At 36.5% G+C, this 25,741-nt stretch overlaps 1 protein-coding gene across 49 annotated transcripts in view; it reads right to left on the bottom strand.

Annotated features, from left to right (window-relative positions):
• SORBS2 (sorbin and SH3 domain containing 2) overlaps positions 1-25,741 on the bottom strand; it is a 154,373-nt gene that overhangs the window by 46,904 nt on the left and 81,728 nt on the right. For 22 of the 49 annotated variants that reach the window (XM_072037190.1, XM_072037194.1, XM_072037192.1 and 19 more), the window contains 9 exons: positions 25,485-25,511; positions 24,362-24,486; positions 22,784-23,401; positions 14,322-14,801; positions 10,139-10,283; positions 7,617-7,792; positions 2,444-2,510; positions 1,532-1,576; positions 164-350 (listed from right to left, as the gene is read on the bottom strand). In XM_072037190.1, the coding sequence (XP_071893291.1) occupies positions 164-350; positions 1,532-1,576; positions 2,444-2,510; positions 7,617-7,792; positions 10,139-10,283; positions 14,322-14,801; positions 22,784-23,401; positions 24,362-24,486; positions 25,485-25,511 (1,870 nt within the window). Of the gene's footprint in view, positions 1-163; positions 351-1,531; positions 1,577-2,443; positions 2,511-6,799; positions 6,951-7,616; positions 7,793-10,138; positions 10,284-13,898; positions 13,995-14,321; positions 14,802-22,783; positions 23,402-24,361; positions 24,487-25,484; positions 25,512-25,741 lie in introns of those variants that run through there. The other 27 variants (XM_072037200.1, XM_072037222.1, XM_072037223.1 and 24 more) reach the window with 16 other exon arrangements.

Raw genomic sequence — 25,741 nt, 5'->3', positions numbered from 1 at the left:
GATGCCTGCACTGCTGATGAAGATTACCCCTCATCACCTGACTGTCCTTTAAGTGAAGCCCTTACATTTATATCATTCTATAGCTGCTGTTTTTTTCTTCATGGTATCTTGTAATTGGAGTACTATACATACCGAGAACAATTTTGAAAATCTATTAACTTACTTTTCTGGTGTAATCCTTTCCCGCAGACGATGTGGTGGTACTGGAGGTGGCACATGCGGAGGTGGTAAAGGAGATGAGACCTTAAAGGCATCGGAGCTACTGTCAGAAGCGCTTTTAGACAATGGTCTGTATGTCTGTGTCTTTGCAGCTGGGTGTGCCTGAGCAGAGAAGGATGGACTGTAGCTACCTAACATAAAACAAAAGCAGAAGTAGTCACAGCATGAGAATGAATTTTAATAAAACACAGAATGCTACAAGAATCCACAGTTAATTAAGTTGCAAGGTTATAAAAATGTGTAAATGCATTTTTTAAAGTATATATTATATATTATACATACATGCTATGTAATTCATTATAATACTTTTCATACATTTATGTATAAAGCTACAGGACACACAGGAAAACACAGTGAAGTTCAAAGAAATTAATGATTAATTGGGGGAGGGGGCAGGAGGGAGAGAATTGTTATTAGCTGTATGTAGCTATCAGAGCTGTTAATGACAACCAGTTATTAACCCTAAGGCTCATCCTGTCTCTTGGTTTTTCTATGTCCAGCTGGAGGAGGAGAGGCAGGAAATGCACAGTTCTTACATTGTTTTAATAATTACTGCTAGTTTGGGATGGGTAGGCAATTGAATAGGATCTTGAATAACTCTCACACACAAATGCTCTCAATATTACACTAAAAGGTAGTATGAGAGCATGCTGAATACAACATGAACACTGAAATGGAAGAATTATGAATGGCATTTTTGCACAAGGCATGATGGTTTTTTTTCATATATGGTGTATTCACACGTCCATTTTTGGTTCTAGTAAATAATTTTGCCACATGGTTATAATATTCTGAAAGATACAATTATTTATCTATATGATTAATGTGTTTTTCTTGTGGCTAAATAACATCATCACCAGTGCCTATAACAAATATGAACAAGTTCATAAAACAGAAGCATCTTTATGAGGCACTATTACTGCATTTTTAAGACTTTTTGTATTTCCATATATGTAATCAGTATTTGTACTTTCACACAGTAGATCTCTTTTCCTTTTTATTATGAAAGGCTGTGTTGCTTATACTCATTAGTGAAAATATCTGTAATGTAATCAGAAACTAGAGTATTACAATGTACCCCGTCTGCAGTAAGAGGCCCACAGTTGTAATACTTTTCTGTGGCAAGAATGAAACCAAAATTAAACTTTGTTTCATTTGGGAAAAAAGGCATGAAAAACACCAACTGAGATCAAACAAGATGATAAAAAGTGTTTATGCAAGCATTAAAAAAGCAAGCACGAATAGTTAACTACCCCTGTTACTTGCTGACATTAACAAAAGACTCATTTTGAAGTGAGGGAATAATTCCTACCAGGACTGTATGCATAGGCAGTATTATACATGTCTGTGTCGTCATCTACAAAAAGAAATATACATGTTACAGTAATGTAGTATGTGCCACTTTATCATAGCAACACAGCTTTGTTCTTGCAAATTCAAACAAGATTAGTATCATATCAAGTGCTGTATTTCTTTTTTTCATCTCATGTAGGCGTTTTCTGAATTCACTCTTTTCCCATTACACTTACCACAAGCTATTTTGCCATCTTGCTAGTGAAATGGTACCTTCTTGCAATGTCACCCAATATTACTACTGTTTAGCCCCATATAAATTATAGCTGCTTATCTGCTCTACCCCCTTCCCCAAGCCTAATCTCTTACCTTTTGTCTGCTCTCCTCTCACTATAGGAAGTTAACACTAAATTTACTGATGTCACCAAGCTCCATTTCAGCAGAAAGCAAAGCAAAGCAAATAAAAAAAAAAATATGGAAAAAAATGCAATTCAAACAGAAAACGTATCCTCAAATCAGCCTGCACTGTTCTAACACGTGAGCTCTCCAAAAGAAAGATGGTGTGGTGGGAGACTTACAGTGGCCAATCGCTCATCCCTATAGATGAGGATTGCTTCACTGGATTCCATGGTGACATGGAATCACACTGGTTGCGTGCCTGTTTTAATCACTTTAATTTTAGTTTTAGTAATATATTAAATATATTAAATCAATTGTAAACATACTGTCTCTAGAAGAAGAAAATTGCTCTGTCTGCAGAAAAATCTGTAATCAAATTCAACCATTTGATTTGATTCAGTCTCACACTTGGTGAACATTTACATTTTCATATGGCAGCTAATCAAAAAAAAAAAAAAGAAGAAAAGTGCATTTTTAAAATTTTTTTTTAATACCACTGTGAACTACACAGCCAAGAAAACAGCGTACTTACCAGGCTTATGAACCATATGGATTTGCTTGAACATTGTCTTGTACCAATCCTTTGGCCTGTCAACTGTCTAAATAAAATATAGTTTTTAACAATTAACAATTAAATTCAAATAATGAAGAAATAAGAATACCTATGTGGACAGATCTGATCAGATATTTAATGTTATTCTGGACACAGGTTTAGTTTTATCATGCTTTGTCCCCTATTAATTATAATCACTTTAATTCCATCTATTTCAGATGGTGTATTTGTTCTTCTCATTCCATCCCTGCAACAAGTTCTGGAAGGCACTTAAGACTAAGTAAGTTCTGTACTTTGATTTTGGAGAATACAGTGCTTAAGAACACAGGAATTTGTGCCAGATCAAGAGTTTATCTCCTTAATGCCCTATATTTGACAATGATGAATGCTAGAATGCTATACAGGAAAATACAAACACCTCAGCAATTATAAGCCTACAAGAAGAGTTTCTTTTCAACTCCTGGCAATTTCCAGCTTATATTATCTTCAAAATGCAATTGTTAAATGATGCACATATACTGTGGAATACTACTGAGAAAAGAATTAAGGCAATACTATATTTAAGAATTAATGTTTGGATTGTAAACAAGCAGTATTTAATCAGCAGTATTTAATCAAACAGTATTTAATTTCCCTTTCCAGGCAACTTAATTTTCATTTATTCTATTTTGAGAAAAGAGAAACAATATACCTTTTAACATCACTCACTAAATTTTAGTTGTCTTTACTATTTTGAACTAAGCAGTCTAAAAGTTTCCAGACTCTCCTGATACCAACTTTTGACCATGTTTCTAATTGTTTTATCTCTTACTCCTTTGCATTTTCTATTTTCGTTTGAGATTGGATGACAGTGCTTCTGGAAAGGAGGTAACATAAAGGCAAACATATCCGCAGTATTATTCTGCTCAGATTCTATATTTTTAGTTTCTCCACTGTTGTCAGAAAAGCAAAAATTTTAATGCAGATGTATAAAACTATCTTAGAATGTAGTGGTGCAAAGGAATAGTTAAAAGGATCCCTCTTATGGAGGGATCTTGCATTAGTTGATGCCAAATCTGCAGTCACACTGCCTACTTTTCTTTACTATGAAAAGTGAAATTCCATGTATTATTATTCTCTACAAAATAGCCTACAGATCTGAGTATGTTCACCTGGCTCAATGCCATCTTTACTGAAACACACTTTTGCCTTAAATACTTGTTAAAGTTACTGCATATAAATAATCTGTTTTGTTAACTTTTGTGAACTAGGAAGAAAATTGCCATTTTGAGGAATTAACATCAGTTCTCATGAAACTGATACCAAATGACTTAAAAAAAAAAACACGTTTAAAGGAAGAGCTACCAGTTGGCAGAGGAACTCAGAGGTCTGTTGGGGAAGAAAGAAATTTAAATGGCACTTTATGATTTTTACCCAGACCTGACTGCAAGACAGGGATGAAGGAGATACGGTTTTGTACCAAGGCGTTCTGTACCTACCAACATTCCTGACTTCTGTCAATGAGAAGATTCTCAGAAGCAGATTAGGACCATTTTAACATTGTTTCCCTTAAACATCTACAGTAGCAGAACTCTGCTCCTACAAGATCATAAATGCTTGAAAGTTCACAAGCAAATCCAGCAGCTTTGAAGGAATTTATGCTGATATGGTTAACCTCCATGATGGTCCTCATTTCACACATCAGTATAAACCTATAACCATCCCATTCCTCTCTGACTGAATTGGGCCAAGAACGGTCTTCAAAAGAGCTTGAACCAGTGGTAAGTGAATAGACAGGAAACAGTGCAAAAATACAACAGCTCTGACACTGCTGTTTGTCAAAGGACAAAGATACACTCATATATCTTTGCCATACCCTCCTAATCTGTCAGGTCCTCTACTAATCCACAGGAGGCTTCCACACAGAGAGCAGCTATAGAGAAGCTGCCATGTAACCAGAGCAGAAAATCTCCCAACACCTTTCTGAACATTTGAACTGTTATCTCATCACCTCCACCCCATCCCTCACCACTGGGTTTAAAGCCTCAGCCAATTATTTGACTTTACATTATAAACCAGACAGGATTAGTTCAGGAATAGAATAAATTAATTTTAAAATACGCGTCCTCAATCTATATTCACTAATCCCACATGCCAACGTTTGTTTGAGGAACTAGCTGTATTCACAATGCACCAAGCCATTCAGATGACATCCTGCTTTGCATACATTATGGTTGCTGCAATTAAAGGCTGGAACACATTATCACCATATGTGAATGAACAATCAGCCAAATATCACGAGGAGGACATAAGGAGTATCCGCAATTGGTACCTAGGAGACTCCATAATCATTGCAGTATTCTAAGAATCCATTAGAAAGTATGCAATTAAAGCAGAAATTTGTGGGCATTTATGATTTTCAGTGAACTTGCTGTGTGTATGTTTTGTTTTTCCTAGCTGAAATGTTACATCACTAACTACAGAAAAGAAATCTGGTGGGACTTGATTTTTATATATTTTTTTTTTATTAAATAGAGGCCTTTTTAGTGCGCAGATTAATTTTGATAGTTAGACATGAATCAATCATTTTGGATAGTCTAAAGCAGTGCAGTCATACTGCTTTTTGTGACTCTGTTTTTTCCTGTCATAGGACACTGTCAGCGGTGAAGTCTAGTGTTGCCATTAGACTGCTTTTCTGAGAGAACAGCTTTTTACTCTCTTTTTCAAAGACTTCATTTTTAAAGCCTTGGAATTTCATCATCTTTGGGGCAGGGCTTGGCACGGTGGCAGAACTTAATGATCTGAATTTTCAGGCTTTGGGTTTGCACTTCCCAGAGCTGGCAGGAGCTAAAGCAGCACAGAGGTAACATGCTGACATGGGATGGAGGTTCTGAGAGAAGGGACAGCTTTATAGCAGCCCTTCCCCTCTCAGCACCTTTGGGCAAAGGGTTTGCAGGAATGGAAAGCGAAGGTAACATCACTGCTTTCCTTGGATGAACAGCTGTCACTAACCATGCTCTGAGGGGACAGATTTGCAGGAGATCACCACCGCTTGAAAAATCTCTGCTCCTGAAAATCTCTCCAAATCTGGAATACAGATACTCTCAAATTCTTATTTAAAAGCTTCCCTTTGAGTAGTATAGCATTTGAGAACACAATGTATATGTTACCTATCACCTCTGAATCCGCATTTAATACTTTTTAATAGAATATTGCCATTTTCATTGAGATGGAAAAATAAGAAATTTATGAACTTTGCATGCAACCATAAGCTCAACTAATTTGAAACCTTTCTCCCTTTAGATGGTGTAAATCTGAACTTTCTGGGAGAAGATTCCTATTTGGATTTCCCCCTGACCTTGGACAGAGAGTGAGTGATATATCCTACCTTCTCGTGTTCACGGGAAGTGCAGTTACAGCGCTTTTGCACGCTTCTGCATAGTACTGCACTTCTGAGAGATGTCAAGGTGCAGCATATTTGAGTCTTTTGCTGACAACTATATCACCTTTGTTCTCACATAACTGGGGTACTACGGGCTCAAATACACTTGCATATATTTAAAATGTAATCTCAAATCAATATCTTGAAAATGACCTCAAGTCCAGCTAAATCTTAAAAAAAAACAACAGTGTAAGGACACAAAATAGCATATGAGACAGACAGACACAGACATGCTAGCATAATCCTATGCCTCATCATCAGAATCAGTTCTGTAACACTAAGTTTACAAGCTGCAAGACATTTTGAAATTGAAATATAACCGAAGATGAAAAGCTAATCCAGATGAAAAATGTCCTAATTCAAATTACATTACATTTTCAGAAGAAAATCTTAGAGTATCAGACCATACAATCTGAAAGTTAAATATAGGTTGGCAAGTTGCCAACTCTGTTAAGCGCACTTGAGGGGGATTTCTGTTATATTCTTATGTAACTAATATGCACCCTATTAGAGCAATCTGCTATTAAAAAAAAAAAAGAAAAAAAAAAAGAACAGAAACAATGACTTTATCCTGTATAAAGCAAAGGGACATATTTACTTAAAGAAGGGGTAGGAAGCTAGAGCATTATTGCAAAGAATTGTATTCATTTTTAATGATTATGATTGTCTTATTTTTATGTCAAAAATATAGCAAGAAATGCCAGTTTCCCCCCGTTCTTACCAAAATTGTCCCCAGCTTACCACTTATTCTGAATTTTTCCTATTGCTTTTCTCCATCAGTTCCTGCTTTTCCCCCTAATTTTTCAATCCATTGAACTGGTTCTTGGCAATTACACCACAGCCCCGTAAGTCAGTACTGGCAGAGAAGATATATCCAACAGCTGCTACAACCTTGCACCTCACAAAAACTTCACCTGCAAGGGCTCTGCTGCTTTCATCCTGGCTCCCACTCTTCTTACTCTTTCTCCGTCTAGCACAGCACTTCTCCAGCTGGGAAGGCCAGTAAGCACTTCCTTACAGACCTAGCGCAGCTGCCACTGTGCTCTCTGGACCAGCCAGAAGAGGCTGCCCTGACAGCAGAATGGAAAGAATGCTTCAGCACAATGAAAACAAAACTCTTCAGTCCGACATCTCGGGACCACTCAAGCAGTGACTAGTGGCAGATGATCAAAACTGGGCTAGTCACGATGAAAAGGTTTCCACACTGTTCATTTATATGTCAGCCACGGGCACTATGATCATATATTGCACTTCTGCAAAAATACCAATCACTTAGATTATTATCTGCACAAAACTATTTGTTTCTATACTACACTGATCAAATGACAACCACTGCTCCCCAAAATGCAGAAGTGTGAGATTTATATATATATGTATACACATGTACATGTGTACTTGCACTCACACAGAGATATAGTCCGTATGAACTTGTCTTTAGAAATGACAGCAACACAAATACAGTTATTGCACATCTCCAAAAGGGAAGGAATACAACTGAAAAAATAAACACAAAATTTTGATTACTTCTAATTAAACTAGAAACATGAAGTTTCCCAATTATGCTCCCATCAGCATTCTCCTTTTCCGTCAGCACACAATATTATATTCACGAGCTGCCTGATTACGCATGCTGTATTCCTCATTATATAAGACTGGAAGAATGTGAAAAACCCATTACCAACAATCAATTCATTGTATGAGTTCATACACAGATTCCCCAGAATTTCCTACCGTTCTAATTGCTGTAGGGATTCCAGATTCATCTACCGGGCCAATCCCTGCATAATGTGGAGCTTTAATGACTGTAATTTTTTTTTCTTCTTCTGAAGATCTACAGATTGGTATTGTACTGGTGGTGCTGCTGCTGCCAACACTCTGAACATGCTGTGAGTATGTCTCTGTGGACTCTGGAAAGATAACACGACAGAATATTATATAACGATAAAATAATCATACTTGGCTGTTGTAACACACTTCCTAATTTCTGTATACTTTACAAAGAAGGACAACAATATTAAAAAACACATACATATAGAACACTTCATAAAACCATCATCTTAGCTGGGGATGAATTATAAAATTATTTATGCATTAGGCTGTTAGACTAGATGTACTTTGCTGCATCTTGCTCAGGAAAAAAGCAAAAAAAACCACCACAAACCCAGTGCCATCTATTGAGAAATAGTGGGAGCTGAAATTTTTTCCTATAAACTCTTGCACCTTTATACTAATGACAGAATTTCTGAATTTCTCCTCCCCCAAATATAGCAAATATAGAAAATTATTGTTCTGTAAGTACAGCAATACATTTCAACCAGATCTCCATAAAGACTTAGATGAAATGTATTTAGAAACATAAAGTTTGATGCATTATAATTACAAAAAATGAAACAAAACACACACACACACAAATATCCTATGTACAATTTTTGCCTGCTAAAGTTATATTGGTTGTTTAAGTAGCTCCTTAGATAATCCAAATAAATGGACCTCAGAAACTTGGCACCTATAGAGCAGCATTAGGATCCACCTACATAACTTGTGAACTGTGCACACTGCTGCTGGTTCACAGTGGTTTGCAATATTTCTACTCCTCTCCTTATATCCTCCTCAAAAAAAAAAAAAAAAAAAAAGGCCAATACTACCATCTCCCTCTAAAATTTAGAGCAAGCCATTTATTTCACAAAAAAGCCCACCTCACTGCTGGGATGCATCATGTGACAATTTAGATGATGGACTTCCTTCTCATGTGCAGGAAGAAAAGCCCTACTCCATCAAGCAGTATGTTTCAGTAAATTAGTGGGTTGCTATGACAAACGATGTTTTTTTTTTTTTTTTTCAAGAGCAGGTACAGTGCCCACAAGATATTTCAACCACAGGATACATTAATGCAAGGAGTAAAAATAAATACATTTATTATAACATTACTGGTGAAGATTACGATGGCCTTTCATGTGACATTATTTTCAAGAAAATATTTGAATTTTAATATAAATCAGTGAAAGGAGCTCTGGTGACTGAATGCTTTGATTTTAATTTTAATATTTCTGCTCACTCCAGAGAGCTAGATTTGGCATGACTATTTCAGCTGTTTACTCAAGTTTGAAGTCCTGCAAATAATCCAGTGCTACACATATATGGCGAGGGGCAACTCTGTGTGGCACATCTGAATACTTGGGCCTTCTTCCCAAAATGCATGATGTTAAATTTAGAAAACATTTGGAACCTGATCCTTCATTCTCTGTAGTCCTCAAACTGGGGCCATCAGTCAGATTTTTACATTAGCAAGGAAAATAAATCAGACTGCTATTGTGGACCACAGAACTTCAACACCACACAAGAGCACGAATCATAGGAAAACACTTTCCTTGTTGCAGGTGTCTCTAAACCTTGACATACCTTTAGCTCAGCAACCTGGAAGCAGTCAAAGAATCTAGTATTTGGGGATGTGGAAAAACCCGTATGTACAGTTATGGCATTTAGTAATAAGATACAGACAGCAGCATCTATCTAAGCCCTAAGTCTCAGAGTCAGAACTGTTATTTAATTTCCCTTCATGCAGAACAAAAAAAGTAAACTTCTGGACCACATCCAGGATCCTGGACCATGTATATTCTTATCTGAATATGCAAACACTGGTAGAAAAAGCAGCAAACAAATGATCGTACTTGCAGAACGAGATTGTACTGGCAAAGCTGTGTTACAAGGCTAATGTAAGTATTAAAACAAACAAACAAAAACAGATACAACCCCCTTCACCCCCCCAAACACAACAATGTCCTACAAAATACATAAACAAATTTTAAATTGACATGGCTTTAGGTGTTTAAAAGCCCAGAGCCCCGCCCCTTTGTTGGCAGTATTTTGACTGAAGATAATGGGATTTGTGGGGAGCAGTAATGTACAAAGTCAGTCCTTGATTTCTTAAAGAGGGCAAACCCTGAAATGGGCTGTACGGGTTGAGTTGTTTTAATATATGCTCTCTTTCCTCAGGAAAGCTAGCGGAAAAGTGGCAAGAGGTCACTCTCACAAACATACGGATAAGCAATAAAACTTAATAGTAACTCCAGTTCAGGAGCAAAATTATATCTACCAATAAATGCTATTATTTTTTGCATTTAATTCCCAAAGTAAATGAATAGACAATACCTTCATTATGGATGTGAAGCACTTTGCAATTGTTTGCAATCTTGGCCACATGAATTGGAATACGTTGCGTAATGTATAAAGCAAACATTCTGTGCAAGGCTTACCCATCATCCTGCCATGCTGCATGATAACAATGTTGGAATTGAGAGAAGCTGGTGGAGGGTAAGCTGAAGAAGGGGAAAAAGGCCTTTGAAAGTGACTCACTGGGCTGGCAGCAGTGCCAGAGTTCCCATTCACTGTGATCTGAGCCTGAGAGAAACAAAACAATATCCCATTAAACCACACACAAAGCCCTCTGAATACCATCCCAAACAAAGAGTGATGTAAGACTGTCATCCACACAACAATTTCCACTTGTCAGGTATCTAGCTGCTATTGCATCTGCATTCACTGTAATACAAAACTCATCATGTGGGGAACAGAAAGTGTTCCTTGTATATATATATATATATATATATATTTATATATATGCATGTATATATATATATACACACATATACATATATATATTGTGTGTATATATATATATGGCTTGTACCTGCCCCCTTCCCTCCTTGTATGTGCTGCCTGTGAAAGCATGCTGAAGATGGGAAGGTGACAGAAGGAGCAAGCAGGGTTGAGGCAGTAAAGATGAGCTGCACAAACTGTCTGCACAGATCTGACATCAATATAAAATGCAGACGGGAATAAAAGTTCCTCTCCTCATGTGACAAAGGCTGCCTGCCACAGATCACTCACTCCAGCAGACGCTTTCCCGTGATCCGCATGCTCCACCCCCATTGATATTAATGGGGACTTCTGAGCAGACTGAAGGGAGAAGTCTCATTAGGAGCAGCAAAAGTGAGAGAGCCAAAGCTTTAGAAAATGGAAGCCAGCTGGAGTGACTACAGGATGGTGATGTGTAATCTATCACAGCAAAAATAAATGTCACTGATACACACACACACACACACACACAAATCTACAAACAAAACCATGCCATGAGAGCAAATAGCAAATAAATAAAAAGGGAGAGCTAAGAAAACTGTCAGTAAAACAACATCACAAGCCAGTGGCTGTTAGTCACAAAAGGTACTTCTGACAACGGTCATGCTTCTCTCGCCCCAGGTTTTGAACCCCCACGCCTGGGCTGTAGCACGTTTATGGGGAGCGGTGCAAGGATCAAAACAGAGACAGTGAGAAAGCACATTGAACGAAATGAGGGAGAAGTGAAAGGGAGGGAAGCTTTCTAAAACATCTCTTCATGCAGAACTCTTAAAATCTGAACATCTGGAGTGTTCCAAACTGCCCAGTTTAATATAGCAAAAGTCTAATTAAAATCCATAGCATATTGTTTTTATGTTTGAAAATGAAATAGTTCATGACCTCTTATATATATTTGTGTTTGGTAGGCTGCTCATTTGATTTGTAATTTTTTAACATCTTAGCCTCCAGTAGGTAGGAGAGAGAAATGAATTGTCTCCTATACAAGCATCATGTGAACTCCTAGATGCATCCAGGGGTTTGACATGTTAAGGATGCCTGTTAGAAGTGAGTTCAAAAGTTGTGTTGTGGTGATGTCTCTATCAAAACTTTTGTGTTTAAATGCTTTCTCCCTCAATAAAATCAAAAACCAAAATGAAAAGTTGGCTTTTCTCACACCATTCTCCAAAAGAACTTGGCGCTCTATCAGCTCAAGGCCAGCATTTCAAGAGCTACGAAGTAATGTTTTCAGCTGAGGTTCTTCAGTGAGGCCAACCATCTCTACACTAGTTCAGAGGTTCACCTGTTGTCCTCTTCTGAACCTTGTCTTTTTGGAAAGTTTGTTTCAAGGGAAGACAGGGTGCAGCTATGTCTGCAACCTTATACCTTCCTATTTGTTTACTATGGCATTTGGTTCTCTGGAGAAGAGAGAACTAGTGTGAGTTCTTTGTAGAACAGAAAGCTACTCCTATAAACTTCTATAATAAAAAAATGAAGACATTTGTGTGATGTGCCTTACCAAATGGCCAAGTCAGACAGTAAGGCTCTTACACGAAGTGGTACACAGTATTATGAAAACAGGATGTACACAATTTGCTGATGGACATCAACCGTTAAGTATAGGCATGGAATGACCACATATGACATTTCTGGGTTTGGTCCTAAAGGTTTTAGAGAGGATATCAACTCAAATAGTATGATATTTTAGTAGCAACTCAAATAGTATAATATTTTAGTTTTTAATTACCTTCCCCCCAAAATATATTTTGTTGTCACTGTTAAATTTATGTATCCAATACTTATTGGACTGGTGGGAGGGTTAACTATAAAAAGATAGTTTTGAGAAGTTTCAAGATGCTTTTGGGACTGATGCTGTTTCTTCTCAGAGAATCAGCTGTAAAATCTTTTTTCTCCTAAGCTTTCTTGTCTAAGGATGTCAAGAATAAACAAAAATCCTTAAATTGGTCTTTGAAACTGTGGCTCCATCTTATGTAGGCACAGTGCTGGATAGCACAATACTATATTGCCTTTATTGCTCTGTCAGTGGTTTTCATCTACACAATGAACCAGAGTCTCCTTTAAGAATGAAGATCATTACAGAGATAATACAGGGATAGAGCCACTAACAGCAGACATACATGTATATGTGTGCCACCAGCTTCCCCCTCGTTTTCTTATTTCAGAGATGCATTTACAATCATTTGGCCCTTGTGTACAGAGGTATGGAGACAAAGACTCTTGCACAAAGCAGAGGTGGGTCTTGCCAGCATTTGAATCTCTCTGTGGGGCTCTGATGACAGTTTAGGACTTTTTGTCCTTTGGTGGGAGACTTGTCCGTTCTCTTGTCCATTAGTTGTGAACCATGTTACATTCAACACTGCCTGGCCATGTCTAAGAGAGAAAATGGCAGCCAAACCTGACCATAATAGATCCCTTTACAGGGAGACTACCCAAAAAAGGAAAGAAAGGAAGGACTGTTCTCTTTAGCTTACAAAGAAAACAAATACAGTTAGCTGATTATTTTAGAAGGAGGTTAGAAGAAAATATAGATGTTCCATGCTTCGCATAGCTAGTAGATGTCTCTGCAGTGATTGTGCCTTATTTACATGTAACACTCTATATTGATCATGGCATCTCTGATTACAACTACTGAACAGTATGCAGATTAACAGTATTGACACTTTACAAAATTTTAGGCTTCACAGCTGTGTGACAAGAGTTAGGAACGCCAGCTTTTACGTGCCTGTTAATATTTTTAAAACATCAATCACAGAACTGACTACAGATCATTGACTCTCCTATGTGCAAGTTTGGGCTAAAACTACATTTTAGAAAATATATCTGAAATGAAAAAAATACATACAGTGTTCGTTCTTTTTAGCCTACCAAGTGCTCTGTTTAGGCTGGAAAATGATAGCATGCTGAAGTACTTGTACAACATTGAAATGCTGTTGTTACCCAGTAAAAGGTCTCAGAACATTTCACAGTTTTGTAATTCAGCAATAAATTGCTCAATACTAATGAAGGCTCTGTTCTGACTCATTTTGGTCATGCAGATAATTTCAAAAGAAACGTGATCTGGGTTTGACCCGAATTCTATGCCTTCTCTCTACCCATACGTGAGTGTACTAAGGTACAGAACAATGAACATACATATAGAACAGGTAATTGCATGCTGCTGTTTTCCTTGAGTTAACTGAGAGGAAAGTAACAGGACACTTGGATACTAGAAGATTATTTATGAAGTTCACTCCTGTAAGAAACAGTGCTTAAGGGAAAGGTCAGTTAGAGGACAGAAAATCAGTTTCATGCAGTCAGTGGCTATGGCTGGGGGAAAAAACCTGTGTTAAATATTACCAACATTTACTACGAATTTACAAGTTATATTATTGAAATCTCTACCTCAGTATAAACCAAAAAATGGTGGTAGCCAAGAGGCCCCAACTCCACAAACCTGTAAATCATTAACAGTATTTTAAACATATCTCGACAAAAGCTACAGACCACTTGCTTTTAATGCATTGGGAATGAATATTTTTTGAATTTACTCTCATTTATTCTAAGAAAAATGTTCAGTACACCTTGGCTGACCACATACATGTGCAACAACTTGGTACCATTTCCCTGTCTATTACCAAATCAGCTATGCAGACTATTTGTTTAAACATCTGTTACAAAACATATTTTCAGACTATGAACCCAGAAAACTAACAGAATTACATAGACAAATGTCTATGTAATGGAATAACAGACAAGTGTGAATTGTTTTCCCCTCTGACAACCTGTTTGAACAAAATGGAGGAGGAAAAAAGGAAGGATAATTACATGTGAAGTGGCAGCAGTGTTGGTTAAGGTGGTGCCATCTGACACAGCAGACATCTGGCTCAAGGTTGGGGAAGGTGTTTCAGAGCAGTCAGTAGTATCATAGCTACAAGTCTGCAGCTCATCTAGAATGGCTGTGGAGGACTCACTCACTGTGCGGGAGGAGCACTCACTCATGGCAGAATCTGTGCTTACAGAGGCTGTTTCGTTCCTGTGGATAATACTTTCAGAAGCTAGGAATGGGTATTTATATGAAAATTGTGAAAGGGCTGGGGTTTTATAAAAGCGTGAAGGCAAAAAGTCATCAAGCGCTGGCAAAGAATATGGTACTAGATGGGTGCCACTGTCTGGTGAGAAAGAGGCTCTGTTAACTGGTACCACAGGAGGAGGAAGAGGCAGTGGAGAAGCTTCTGTTGCTGTTTGTCTGTGTGTCTGTGAAGCATTTACCTCCATCACAGGGGCAGTTACTTTCTGGTTTCCAAGCTGAGATTTGAGGGAAAAAAAAATAAGAAAGAAACAGATTACCAAATGAATAAAAACGTTTCCCTTTGCCTCTTGCTGTGTGTAGGAGAATTACAAAAGTGTAAGTTTTTCAGCAAGCCTAGGAAGTTCACATTCACATGGATTAGGAAATAAATCAACCATACTCTATATTAAAGCAGAAAAACATGAAAGAAATTAATGCATCAAATACTAGTGGAAGCAATGCCAGAAACCACAGTGTTTTGGGGATGAATATTCCATATATTGGAATATATGGAACGAATATTCCACAACATATTCCATATATTAATAGGGTCACACTATTTTATACTTATACATAAATATGAGGCTAGAGAATATCTTTTTTTTTTTTTTTTTTTTTAGAAGGAAAAAGGCATCTGTGAGCCTGATCTCCATAAATGTTGCTCCTTTTTTAAATCAAAAGATGGGTAACATTTTGAAACTGTAACATACAGATGGGCAGGACTGCAAGATAAATGGAAAGGCTTGTCTTGAATGTGCACATGACCCACAAGCAATAGATTGTGGATTTTTTTCCTCTTGTGACTGAATACTTCTTCTCCACTGCCTCACTGATAGTAACGTTTGGATGATCTTGGAATTTCCAAGCACTCTGGAAGCACCCTGTCAGCCTACTGGATAAGGTGTAAGTATATCAACCATTTCAACATCAGAGGACACAAGGATTGCTAAGTTATCTGGTATAAATCTGAGGAAGAACAATGATTGGGAACACAAGAACAGGACAGGGATGATTTAGCACTGAAACAAAACACACTACTTGGCTGGCTTCAGCACCATTCCTTAAAAGCATAAAGGAATATCCTCAGAAAAAGTGCTTCTGAAATTTCACACATTATGAGCTTTATGTTTTGATAGTTCAAATCGGTCTGAAGACACAATTAGTATCCACAAATTGTTTTAGAATTAAAGATACATGAAAAACATCTTGGTGTCCAGCCTTTGTTAATCAGACACACACATTTTTCTATATTGCCCATCAGCTGCAAGCTTTCCATCAATTTCTGAAATATGTCAAAGTACTTCAGCACTGGTGGTTTCGCTTTCGACAGAGATAACAAGCTCTGGAATAGCTGCAGGGCAAGAACATTTGGGATTTAAAATTTATTTAAAGGAGAGGACAGTAGGATACCACATGCAGCAATTACTACTTAAAAAAACAAAAAACCATTTACTCACAAATATTACACTGTTACTGAAGATAATGTTTTTTTCATGTTCCTGAAATATGCAGACATCTTTAACTCTAATCATTCAAAAATGTTTTAAACCATCAGATTAAAATGCCATTTTGGCATTTTAATCCACAATCTGAAAATATCTTGTAAAGCCCTAATAGAAGACTTGGAACACAACCCAGCCTTTGCCACTTGTGAGAGATCACTGGGGGTCCAGTTCCATAATCCTTGCTGAGATCAACTAAAAATTACACAAATAGTCTTGCTGAGGTCAACAGGACCATCCCTATGAATAAGCATTTCAGAAAAGGATTTTCAGCATACGAAGAGATACCCAACACTTGTTCTAAATGGTTTGAAAGAACTGTTTGGCATTACAGGACCTATCGAGTACACAAAATGAGCCAAAACCTACTGTTAAAATTTGCAGTTAAAACAGTAAAAACAAACAAAACAAAAGCACACATCATCAAACAGCTTAAAATTCAAATCTTATTTATCAGATATAATCTGATTTCAATAAGCAATGTTTGAAATCTAATACTTAAAAAAAATCTTTCCATATAGTAACTTTAAACAAATTACTTATTTAGAAAAATCAATAATCAAATGGATGACTGTAAAAAGAAACAACATTTTTAGAAATAACTAATTTGCCAATGGAAACTTCAAATATCAAATTAAATAAATACTTAAACTTCAAATATTCAAATTAAAATATAATGAAAAGCAATCATAAAATGTTGTGAAACAGCTGGTCATACAGCATAACATATCAAGGGCTTAAGATCTATGCATTTAAGTACACATGTAACAGTAATTTCACCTTACTGTTAGACACGTAAAGGTAAAACAGAACTATCCTTCATGGTGTATTTCAACATCCAAGTCACAATTCAATATCTCTAGCGAATGACACAAACCAGGAGATAATGCAATTATGTGTATGAAAATCTGAAGTTCCTGAGTCCAGATATCCTCTCAGTATCCCCAGAAGAAAAGCTGCATGACTGCGCTACAGTAACTAAATTGATCTCTGAATTGTTAAAATAAAAGGTAACTTTGGAGACTCAAGAAACCTGGTAAACTTGCTGGCTTCAAACTGAGACGATTTTCTGCATGCTTGAGAAAAGTAAGGATGGACAACACAAGGAAAGATATTCAGGGTGCATCCAGAGAGCAAGTGAAATGGAATTCTTAAATAATTAAATAAATTTTGCTTGGCAAATGATAGCTATTTCATCAAGCCAAATTCTTAAATAAAATATAATGTTATGATTCTTACAACACGGGTAGAAGGCACGCAGCCATTCTAGGTACTGATTCCCAATATGAAGTTTCTCAGCTTTGTAGAGAAAAACTTGAGTATTCTGGCTGGTTCCAGAATTCTGTCACTGATGTAATCATCACTCTGGCAAAGAGTGGCTGAAAAAGTGGCTGAAAACAATATATATATATATATATATATATATATATACTATTTTTTTTTTAAAAGTGAACTGATTAAATCATTTAAAAAACTGGTCTTTTTCAACATGGAGTGCTGGCAAGCACTAAATAGCAGAAACATTTGGCTACTGCTAAGCCATATTCTTCACCACCGTGAAAAATGAAAAAAACAAGGTTGAATACATTCAAAAAACCTCAAGTTTTAATACCAGTTCCATCCACTGTGCTTCAAATTAGGTTTGCTATTTTCATAGCCCAATAAATGCTATAAGAAATCATGTGGATTAACTGTCAAACAAGTATTTCATCTGTTAGAATGATGAAACATTAGACTACATAATTATCTTGGGCTGTGGAGCAACACTTGAGTAATAAATATCAACACAGTCTTGGAACAAATTGAAAGTCTTAAGCACAGCTTTCAGCTGGTCTTCAGAAATGTTCACTTTTCACCAAATTTTAGAATGTCACATCTGAAGCATACAATTTCCACCCAATTCTCATGAAGTAGACAGACTAGAACAGGTTTTGTCCTCTATCATATTAACACAAGATTTGTGGAGTTCTGCAAAGTTACTCATGACACCAAAGTACTGGCCTTGCTTCAACAGTCAAGACACAGATACGGAGACTCAAAGATGAGTGAATAAATTCATTTTGTTAATAAATAGCAGAGTTTAGTAGTTAACATTCAAATTAAACCCATACATTTGTACAAATGGGTAAAAATACCTCTATTTTGATTGATAAAAGCTGATGTTAAAATGTCCAAACTGATGCTGCAAATTACATTCCTATGTCCATTTTTACTAAGTAACTCTATTATTCTAAAGCTCAACATACGAAGGCTATTCAGCCCTTGTGCAAAAATGCACTAGTGATATAGACGTGAAAACAAAAATTATGTGCTGGATTTTCTTTGCTTGCTGTCTGTCCCCAAAACATTAAAACAGGTCTCCTCTCCCTTCTACATTACTCACTACATTGTCAATACCTATCATACAATAACACTTGTATTAGATAAAGCTGTTCAGAAAATTTTTTGAATAATAGGTCATTTTCTTAGATTCACTTGTCTACAGCTATAAGGCTGGCCAACGAAATTTCTAAGACAGTAGCCTTTATTCATCCATGACACCAGCACTAAACCAAGTGTTCACCATCTGTGGAGTTCAAGCAACCAGGGCAAATGTTTTGCACCCTCAGTTTTAGAGAGCAGTATCTAGAACAAGATAGCTCTCATAAAAGCAGGAACTAAATGAAGATAAAAATATGAAGCGTTTATTTCAGAAGTTGCAGCTCATAGTTCTTCCATCACTTTAGAACTTCTACTTATAAGAAGCTTGGACAATAAAACTTACTTCCATCAGTCTCATATTAACAAAATATGAAATTAATATTAATTTCTTTGTTGAAAAAAATTAGGATATGCAGCATGGTACAGAGTAGCAGGATCTCTCATGACTGTAAGTAAACCAAAAAAAAACAAAAACCAACCAACCAAACAAAAAACTAAAAACACAATACTGAGTAACTTGAATGCTCCTCTTTTCAAGTATGCTTTTCAAGGGTTTAACCCTTCTCTGAGTAGGAGTGTTTACAAAATGTCACTTGGTGAGTCATACCACACTTCTGCTTGCTCCTCAAGTTCCAGCAGATGAGCTCTGAAATGAAGTGCAAATAGGAGCACAGACATAATGAGAAAAATTGAAGAATATTACAAAATTGTCGTGCATGAACTTGTTGGGCCATACAGGCTCTCTCTTTTGGCTGTGTCCTTGCACGCTTTGTGACATCATATAGATGTACGTGTGCAATATACATATAGGTACCTGCACATACACAATATTTTTCATTTACCACCTCTTAAGAAGTGATGATCAGCCAATCTTCCTCACTCCCCTCCATATATATAAACCCAGCTGCAGAAGGAGGGAGAGTTGTTTGTTTTTATAATGCCTTTCTGAACGTATTTACTTTTGTGAGTTCCTAAGGCAGCTTTCAACAGTGATGGTAGGTCTTATCTATTGTCTAAAAGCATCCCTAAAAAAAGAAAAATTTTGAATTGACAGACTATTATCTGCTTATATAAGAGTAATTTAACTGCTGTGCAAAGTCATGTAGAGCTTGCAAATCTAAATCTATTTCAAAAATGAAAATACTATCATACTTAATTTGTCTCTGTGAGAGAAATTGTAAACTCTACCAATACCATGAGATACAGTGCAGAAGTAGATTACAGTTTTTGGCATCCACTAGAACAGATCCAAGATTTCAATCAGAGTTCTCAGTCAGAAATCTTTTCAGACATAGAGTGTCAGCCTTCGTTTCTAACTGTAGCTGATGGCATCTTGGCTTTGAGACCTAACGTGATGCAGAATTTTACAACATCTTAGATGACGACTTGTACTCTAGTTTCAGTGTATGTATTTTAACACAGACCTAGCAAAAACCACTGGCTCCACAGCTTGACTGTGATGCTAGATACACCTCTTCATACTAATGTTTAGAATTTATTTTGATGAGCATCACGGATGATGTCAGCTGAATTTTGCAGGCAAAAGAACAATAAATGGATGCATCCTGAAAGGCACGTATTCCTTAATTATCCCTGTGATCAGCTCAAATTTTCTTGTTTTATTCAAAGAACACCAATTGACAGATTTCTTATTGTTCTTCCCACACACTGAAAGCAAGGAGAATACAGAAAAATAAATGTAGAATTGTCAAACAATTTACAGCTAGTTTTGAATTTTGTCAGCTCATCATGAAACTAAAACAGATTCTAAAATAAAAAGAAACTGCAAAGTGTGTTTTGACTTTTAAAATTCTAAATAAAAAAGAAGTAGCTAGAAGATGAGTTATTTATGATCATTCTGGCAATTACGAGTTTTAGTCTGGATGTTAAAAAAGGTATTTCCCTTAATATCTTTTAGCTGTTGTAAGACCACATTTGTTTGAGAGACACTGATTTATCTTAGCATATATAATGCACCATATTGTTAACAGGCTGAACAACCATTTTTAAGTGAAAATAAAACATACAACTGCTTAAGTATTATTGACTACACCTATGCCTGTACTACTTACTGTCTGATATCAATTGATGCCCATATTTAAAAGGCTTGCAAGCCTGCCTCCTGTAATTTTTGGACCTATCCTATCTATCATGAAAAGCTCTTACTTAGCCTTTGTTACTGTTCTTGACATGACTTCTTCACTGTGGCTCTTGCTTGAACTGACTTACTTTACTTGATAAAAACAGTAGGTAGTGAAATAGTTCTTCTCAAGGGTAAAGCAACTTGTTTTTCTCTAAATACTCTAAACTAATTTGTGTAATCCAATAGAATGGTTTTGACACTAGTTCTCTCTCTAATCTTATGGACAAATTTCATTGCTAGTCTTACGTGCCTCCATTGGTTAATGGACTGAATTCAAAAGCAGCATTGCAAACTGTAGCCATATAGCTTCACAGAGCTTTGTTCGGTTCAGAATTTTCACCCAGAGTTGAAGAAGAGGTGAATATAGCTAATGCAGACACTTTTGGCTTCCAAAGTGTGGTCGACTGTGATTCTTTGAAAGAACCAGACATTTTACTACTATTGACAGCTCCAGGGCTGTCAGTGGACTTCAGGTTTCCAAGACTGTGCCCTGTTTACTTCAAAGTAGACCCACTGATTTCAGTAGGACTAGATAAACACAGATATGCTCCTGACTGAGACAAAGGTGTGAGGCAGATATGCTTAGACGTATAGCAACTCCTAGATCTAACTGAAGGCACTTCAAACTCAGATAAACTGGTACAGCAGTAGATAGAATAATTAACTTTTAAAATAGAACAATCTTAACTAGGTAATACAGAGCATAAATAACAATTTAGTCAGAACTGTCTTTCTGGCAGGTATGTATTTGTTGTTGTCTTATTGCTCATAGACTGATTTGATCTGATTCAGTACCTTTCAGAACAGCAATAAACCCGGCTCAGACACCTCTAGTCCCTAAGAAGCTTTTCTGATCCCTTCTAAGACCTAGCTATCTGCTCCCTGGCAGTCTTTCAGTATAGGCTATAGTTCCCCAGTAGCCTGATATGACTCTTATCTACCAAACCTACAATCTTGAACATGTTCAACAGCTGCTCCTCAAAAATGTTAACAACCCTTCACTCCCTAGTATTCCATCTGGTCTATCTACTCTAAGAGGAATATTACCAGGAACCCAGAAATAAAGTAAAATTCTGTTCATCAGTTTTTGTATAGAAGCTTATCTCTGCTTCAGATTTCATGAATGCTTTTTAATGTTTGTTTGTTTGTTTGTTTTTTCTCCTTTTTTATTTTTTTCTCAACACATACTCTGGGATTACTGGAGGTTTCAGAAATGCATCAAAAACTTGTATCTTTAAAATAACAAACAATAATAGATAAAAACCATACACAATCTTTGCCATAATTAGTATCTCTGGTACACAGCGAAATATGATTCAGAGAAATCTGGGCTCACTCCCACAGGTGACTTTTAAAAAAGATCAAGATTATTTGACATGCACACAGAAGTGATGTTCCTATTCTTATTTACTATGATACTTGATAGCATCTCTTTAAACACAAGATAGAATCACTTCTGTGAGACCTTTGGCTTCTTCCCTAGACTACGTACTTGGTATTCCCATTTCTCTCTGATGAAATCTGTACAGCTAACAAAGAATTTTCATCTCGGGACACGTTGGGTTTGCAAGAATCAGAGGGACTAAGAAGCACATTGCCTTGTGATGTTTGATGTACGTGTAGTTGACTTAAAAATATTTTATCAATCCTTTTTTTTTTTTTTAAAAAAAAAAAAAAAAAAAAGGGCTATTGCGCAGGTCACAGGAGACAGCAATGACTAGCCTTGCTGAAAGAACTGAGAAAATTATTTTTTGTGGGCCTAAGAAACCGCCAGAGCTGCATTTGCAGAAAAAAACAACACTCTGTCCAGATGTGATCCTTCCACAGTACCTATGGCAACACAATGCTTTAATGATTTTCTCTCTAGGAAGGATCATTTAAACCCACAGTTCACTAATCTCCTATTGTGCATCTGCACTCCATAAAGTACTCACAGAGGAACAAGGAAGTCTACTTTCCAGCTCAGCTGGGTTCAAATTTTTTTTTTTTCAATACCCTTCCAAAAACTTTTTTTTTTTCAGTTCTGTTTTGATCCACATGACAGGTAGTTTTACCCAGAAAACAAAAGGTCTAACTTTGATAATATGACTAAACAAAGTTATTAAGTGATTCATGAATGATCTAAAATAAAAAATGGAAAAATTAAATATACCACATGGCATTCTGCAGCCTGTGAAGAAGGAAGAACTGTAGACTTTTGTTCCAAATCCTTTGAAGACATCTTTGAAGTGTCTGGAGAAATACTAGGTGGATGTTCTTGGATTTCAGGCTCTGCTTTATTGTCAGGGATGGGAGCTATCTGAATGGAAAGAGACGCTGTGTGTATCTCAGGCATGGGGTTACAGGCAGGTGAGACAGGCCTTTGTGAAAATATTGGCACTTCATCAGGCTTGAGCTGTTGCTGTGTATTACAATGAATGCTACTCGCTGAGTCTTGTGTCCGGGTTAATTTAAGGGTAGATACCCTCCGCTTTTGAGTCTGTTGTCTTTGGCCCTGGTGGAGAGTAGCACTAATACCAGCTACTGTGCATGTGCCTGCACTGGAGATTGAGGTCAGTGGTTTAGTGATTTTTTGTGCATAGGACACACTTGTGTTAGATATTTGAGAAGACATTATGTTCTGGACAGACTTCTCATTAGTGTAATAGCCAGTATCTGTGGGAAGGTGTTTATCTGGCTCAGTTGTTACTGCCTGGAGATTAATTCCGTTCTTGTGATTAGTTACTCTCGCTCTTTGAAAACTTTCTTTTCTAGGGGGTGGCAGAGGTGCCTTATTTGCCAAAAGCATCCACACACAGCAAAATAACATTGAAGAAGAAACAGAAAGAAAGTAAATGTTAGCAGGAGATATAACTCAGTTTTACTTTTATCTTTAAATAAAAAAAACAAAACACTAAGAACTACGGGTTCCATCCAACATTGTTCAATTCAATGGAAAACTGAATTGTTCAGGTTCCCACCACCTCTAGCTGTACAGCTTGTATTTAGAAAACCAGATGTTCCATTTGCTCACTGAGTAAACTGGGTTCAGAAGGAAGCCAAAATAGGCTTTATTTTATTAACAAACAACAAAAAAGAAATTATTACACAATGAAAATTATTAATGTGAAACTGTTCAGATATGTAAATCATTTCCAAAATGTACTACATGATTTTAGATGACAAGCTATTATTCACAGGTAACACACACATTTACAACAGACAGGCCTCTTAAACTGCTGAATTAAAACAGTAACAGAAACAGTATTGACAACATTATGTTGACCTTTTTTGGGCAGATTAATATTCTTCAAAGTTGTGTTTTTTTAGTGCTAATTGGATTGTTCTGCAAAACAGGCAGAAACATCTTATAATTAATAAACTTTTATCCTCCAATATCTTGATAACTGACATTTTTTTTGGAGTGTAAAACATTAATAAGTATTCTTTAAATCTGGGAACACTCCTGAAAGCTTTTATTTGTGTTTGACTTTTTTTTTTTTTTTTTTAAGCTGGCTATCTTGTTCATTGAAAGCAATTTCTGGCAATTAATCTACAGACACGCATCTTGTGCAGAGTATACTTTATCTACACAGCAAAACAGTTTGTAATCACTCATACATATTCACACTATCTAGAAGATATCAGGATAGCACTCCCATAAGAACATCCCATCTGTATATGGTGTCCCCACAAAAAAACAATTCTCACACAAATGCTAAAGAATGAAACATGGTGTGTTCAATTTTACCTGAGTTGGTGATTTTTTATCTTGTAGGTTGGGCCGCACACTTCTAAAACCTTTCGCTGTGAGAGATGAACTGCTAATGTCTCCATTCAGTGTCTCTCTACTTCCACTATTGTAAGATCTCCAGGCTTTTGTGAGGAAAAAAAAAGAATCAAATTATTATATATATTTTTTTCTTTTGGTTACTAGATCTATATTTTGCTATCATCATATCAACCCAACTATTAAGCAAACTGTGGAAATTTATCTACTACACAACTGACATTACTGCTGATAACACCGTGAAAGTGATAAGAATAAGGCTAAAGCTACCACTTGCAAACTTTTTATATCTTTAAAATTTTCAAAACTCATGACTGACAATACTGTTGGTAGCAGTTTGGTAGCTCCCCACAACATTCATTAATACTAATTTTAGCCCTGGGAGACCTTTTGAGATTCTGATGTTTCAGACCCTGTATACGGCTGACTGAAATACTTCTACAGATTAGGTTCTTCATCTTCACAGCTGTGTCAGATTTTTGAAAAACATCCCAGTCCACATAAAATTATTCTATCATGGCCATTTCACCTCAATACCTGATTATCTGTTCCAACCTTATTTTCAAATCTGAACAACACCTCAATTTTCCAACCCAACAACCATGTTTTGTCTATCATCAGAGCTGAACATCCCTCAAGACACTGTTCAAATATAGGGGAAGATATTATCCTATCTCAACAAGTTACAGATCTGAAGACAAAATATTGAAGAAAGAGGCTGGGAAAAGTAACACATTATGTGAGCAGGCTGCTAAGTGGGGTGGGCAGAACTTGTAATCCTGAGTAAGAGACTAAAAATGAAATAGCAAGTGCCACTGAAGTGAAAGGTGGCAAATTAGCAGTCTGTATCCTCCCACACAACTCATTTTCTGACAACACACACGGTGTTATAGGAAATACTGCTTCCCAAATAAGACCTTAATTTGAGGTCTTAACCACCTGTAGTTATTATTACAAATTGACTGGTGCTTTCCTTAAAGAATGCAAATGTATGGAGTGATGAAATCAAATAAATGGAAGATTGTTATATTTCATCCACTTATGCAGTATTACACTGATGCATAAATAGCAGTATTTTATTTACCTGAATCTGGAGACTGAGAATCAGACCCTAAAAAAAAACAAGCAATATCAATGTGTTAGAAATAAAATAATCAATTGTAAGAATGACAACATTTCCAGTTACAAAACTGCATCTAGTTCCATGTTCCTTGCTCGTAAATACTTGGGGTGTCTTAACATGCAGCTAGGCTCACAGGGTTAATTTCAAAAGGTAGGTTTGCAAAAAGATGACAGTGACTCAGTAGTCAGTGGTGCCAGGATGGATATGTTTGCTTCCAT

This window comes from Anas platyrhynchos, chromosome 4 (genome assembly GCF_047663525.1).
Source record: "Anas platyrhynchos isolate ZD024472 breed Pekin duck chromosome 4, IASCAAS_PekinDuck_T2T, whole genome shotgun sequence".
NCBI lineage: Eukaryota > Metazoa > Chordata > Aves > Anseriformes > Anatidae > Anas > Anas platyrhynchos.
The sequence above is the reverse complement of the archived record's forward strand: the minus strand, read 5'-3'. Positions and strand labels throughout refer to the sequence as shown.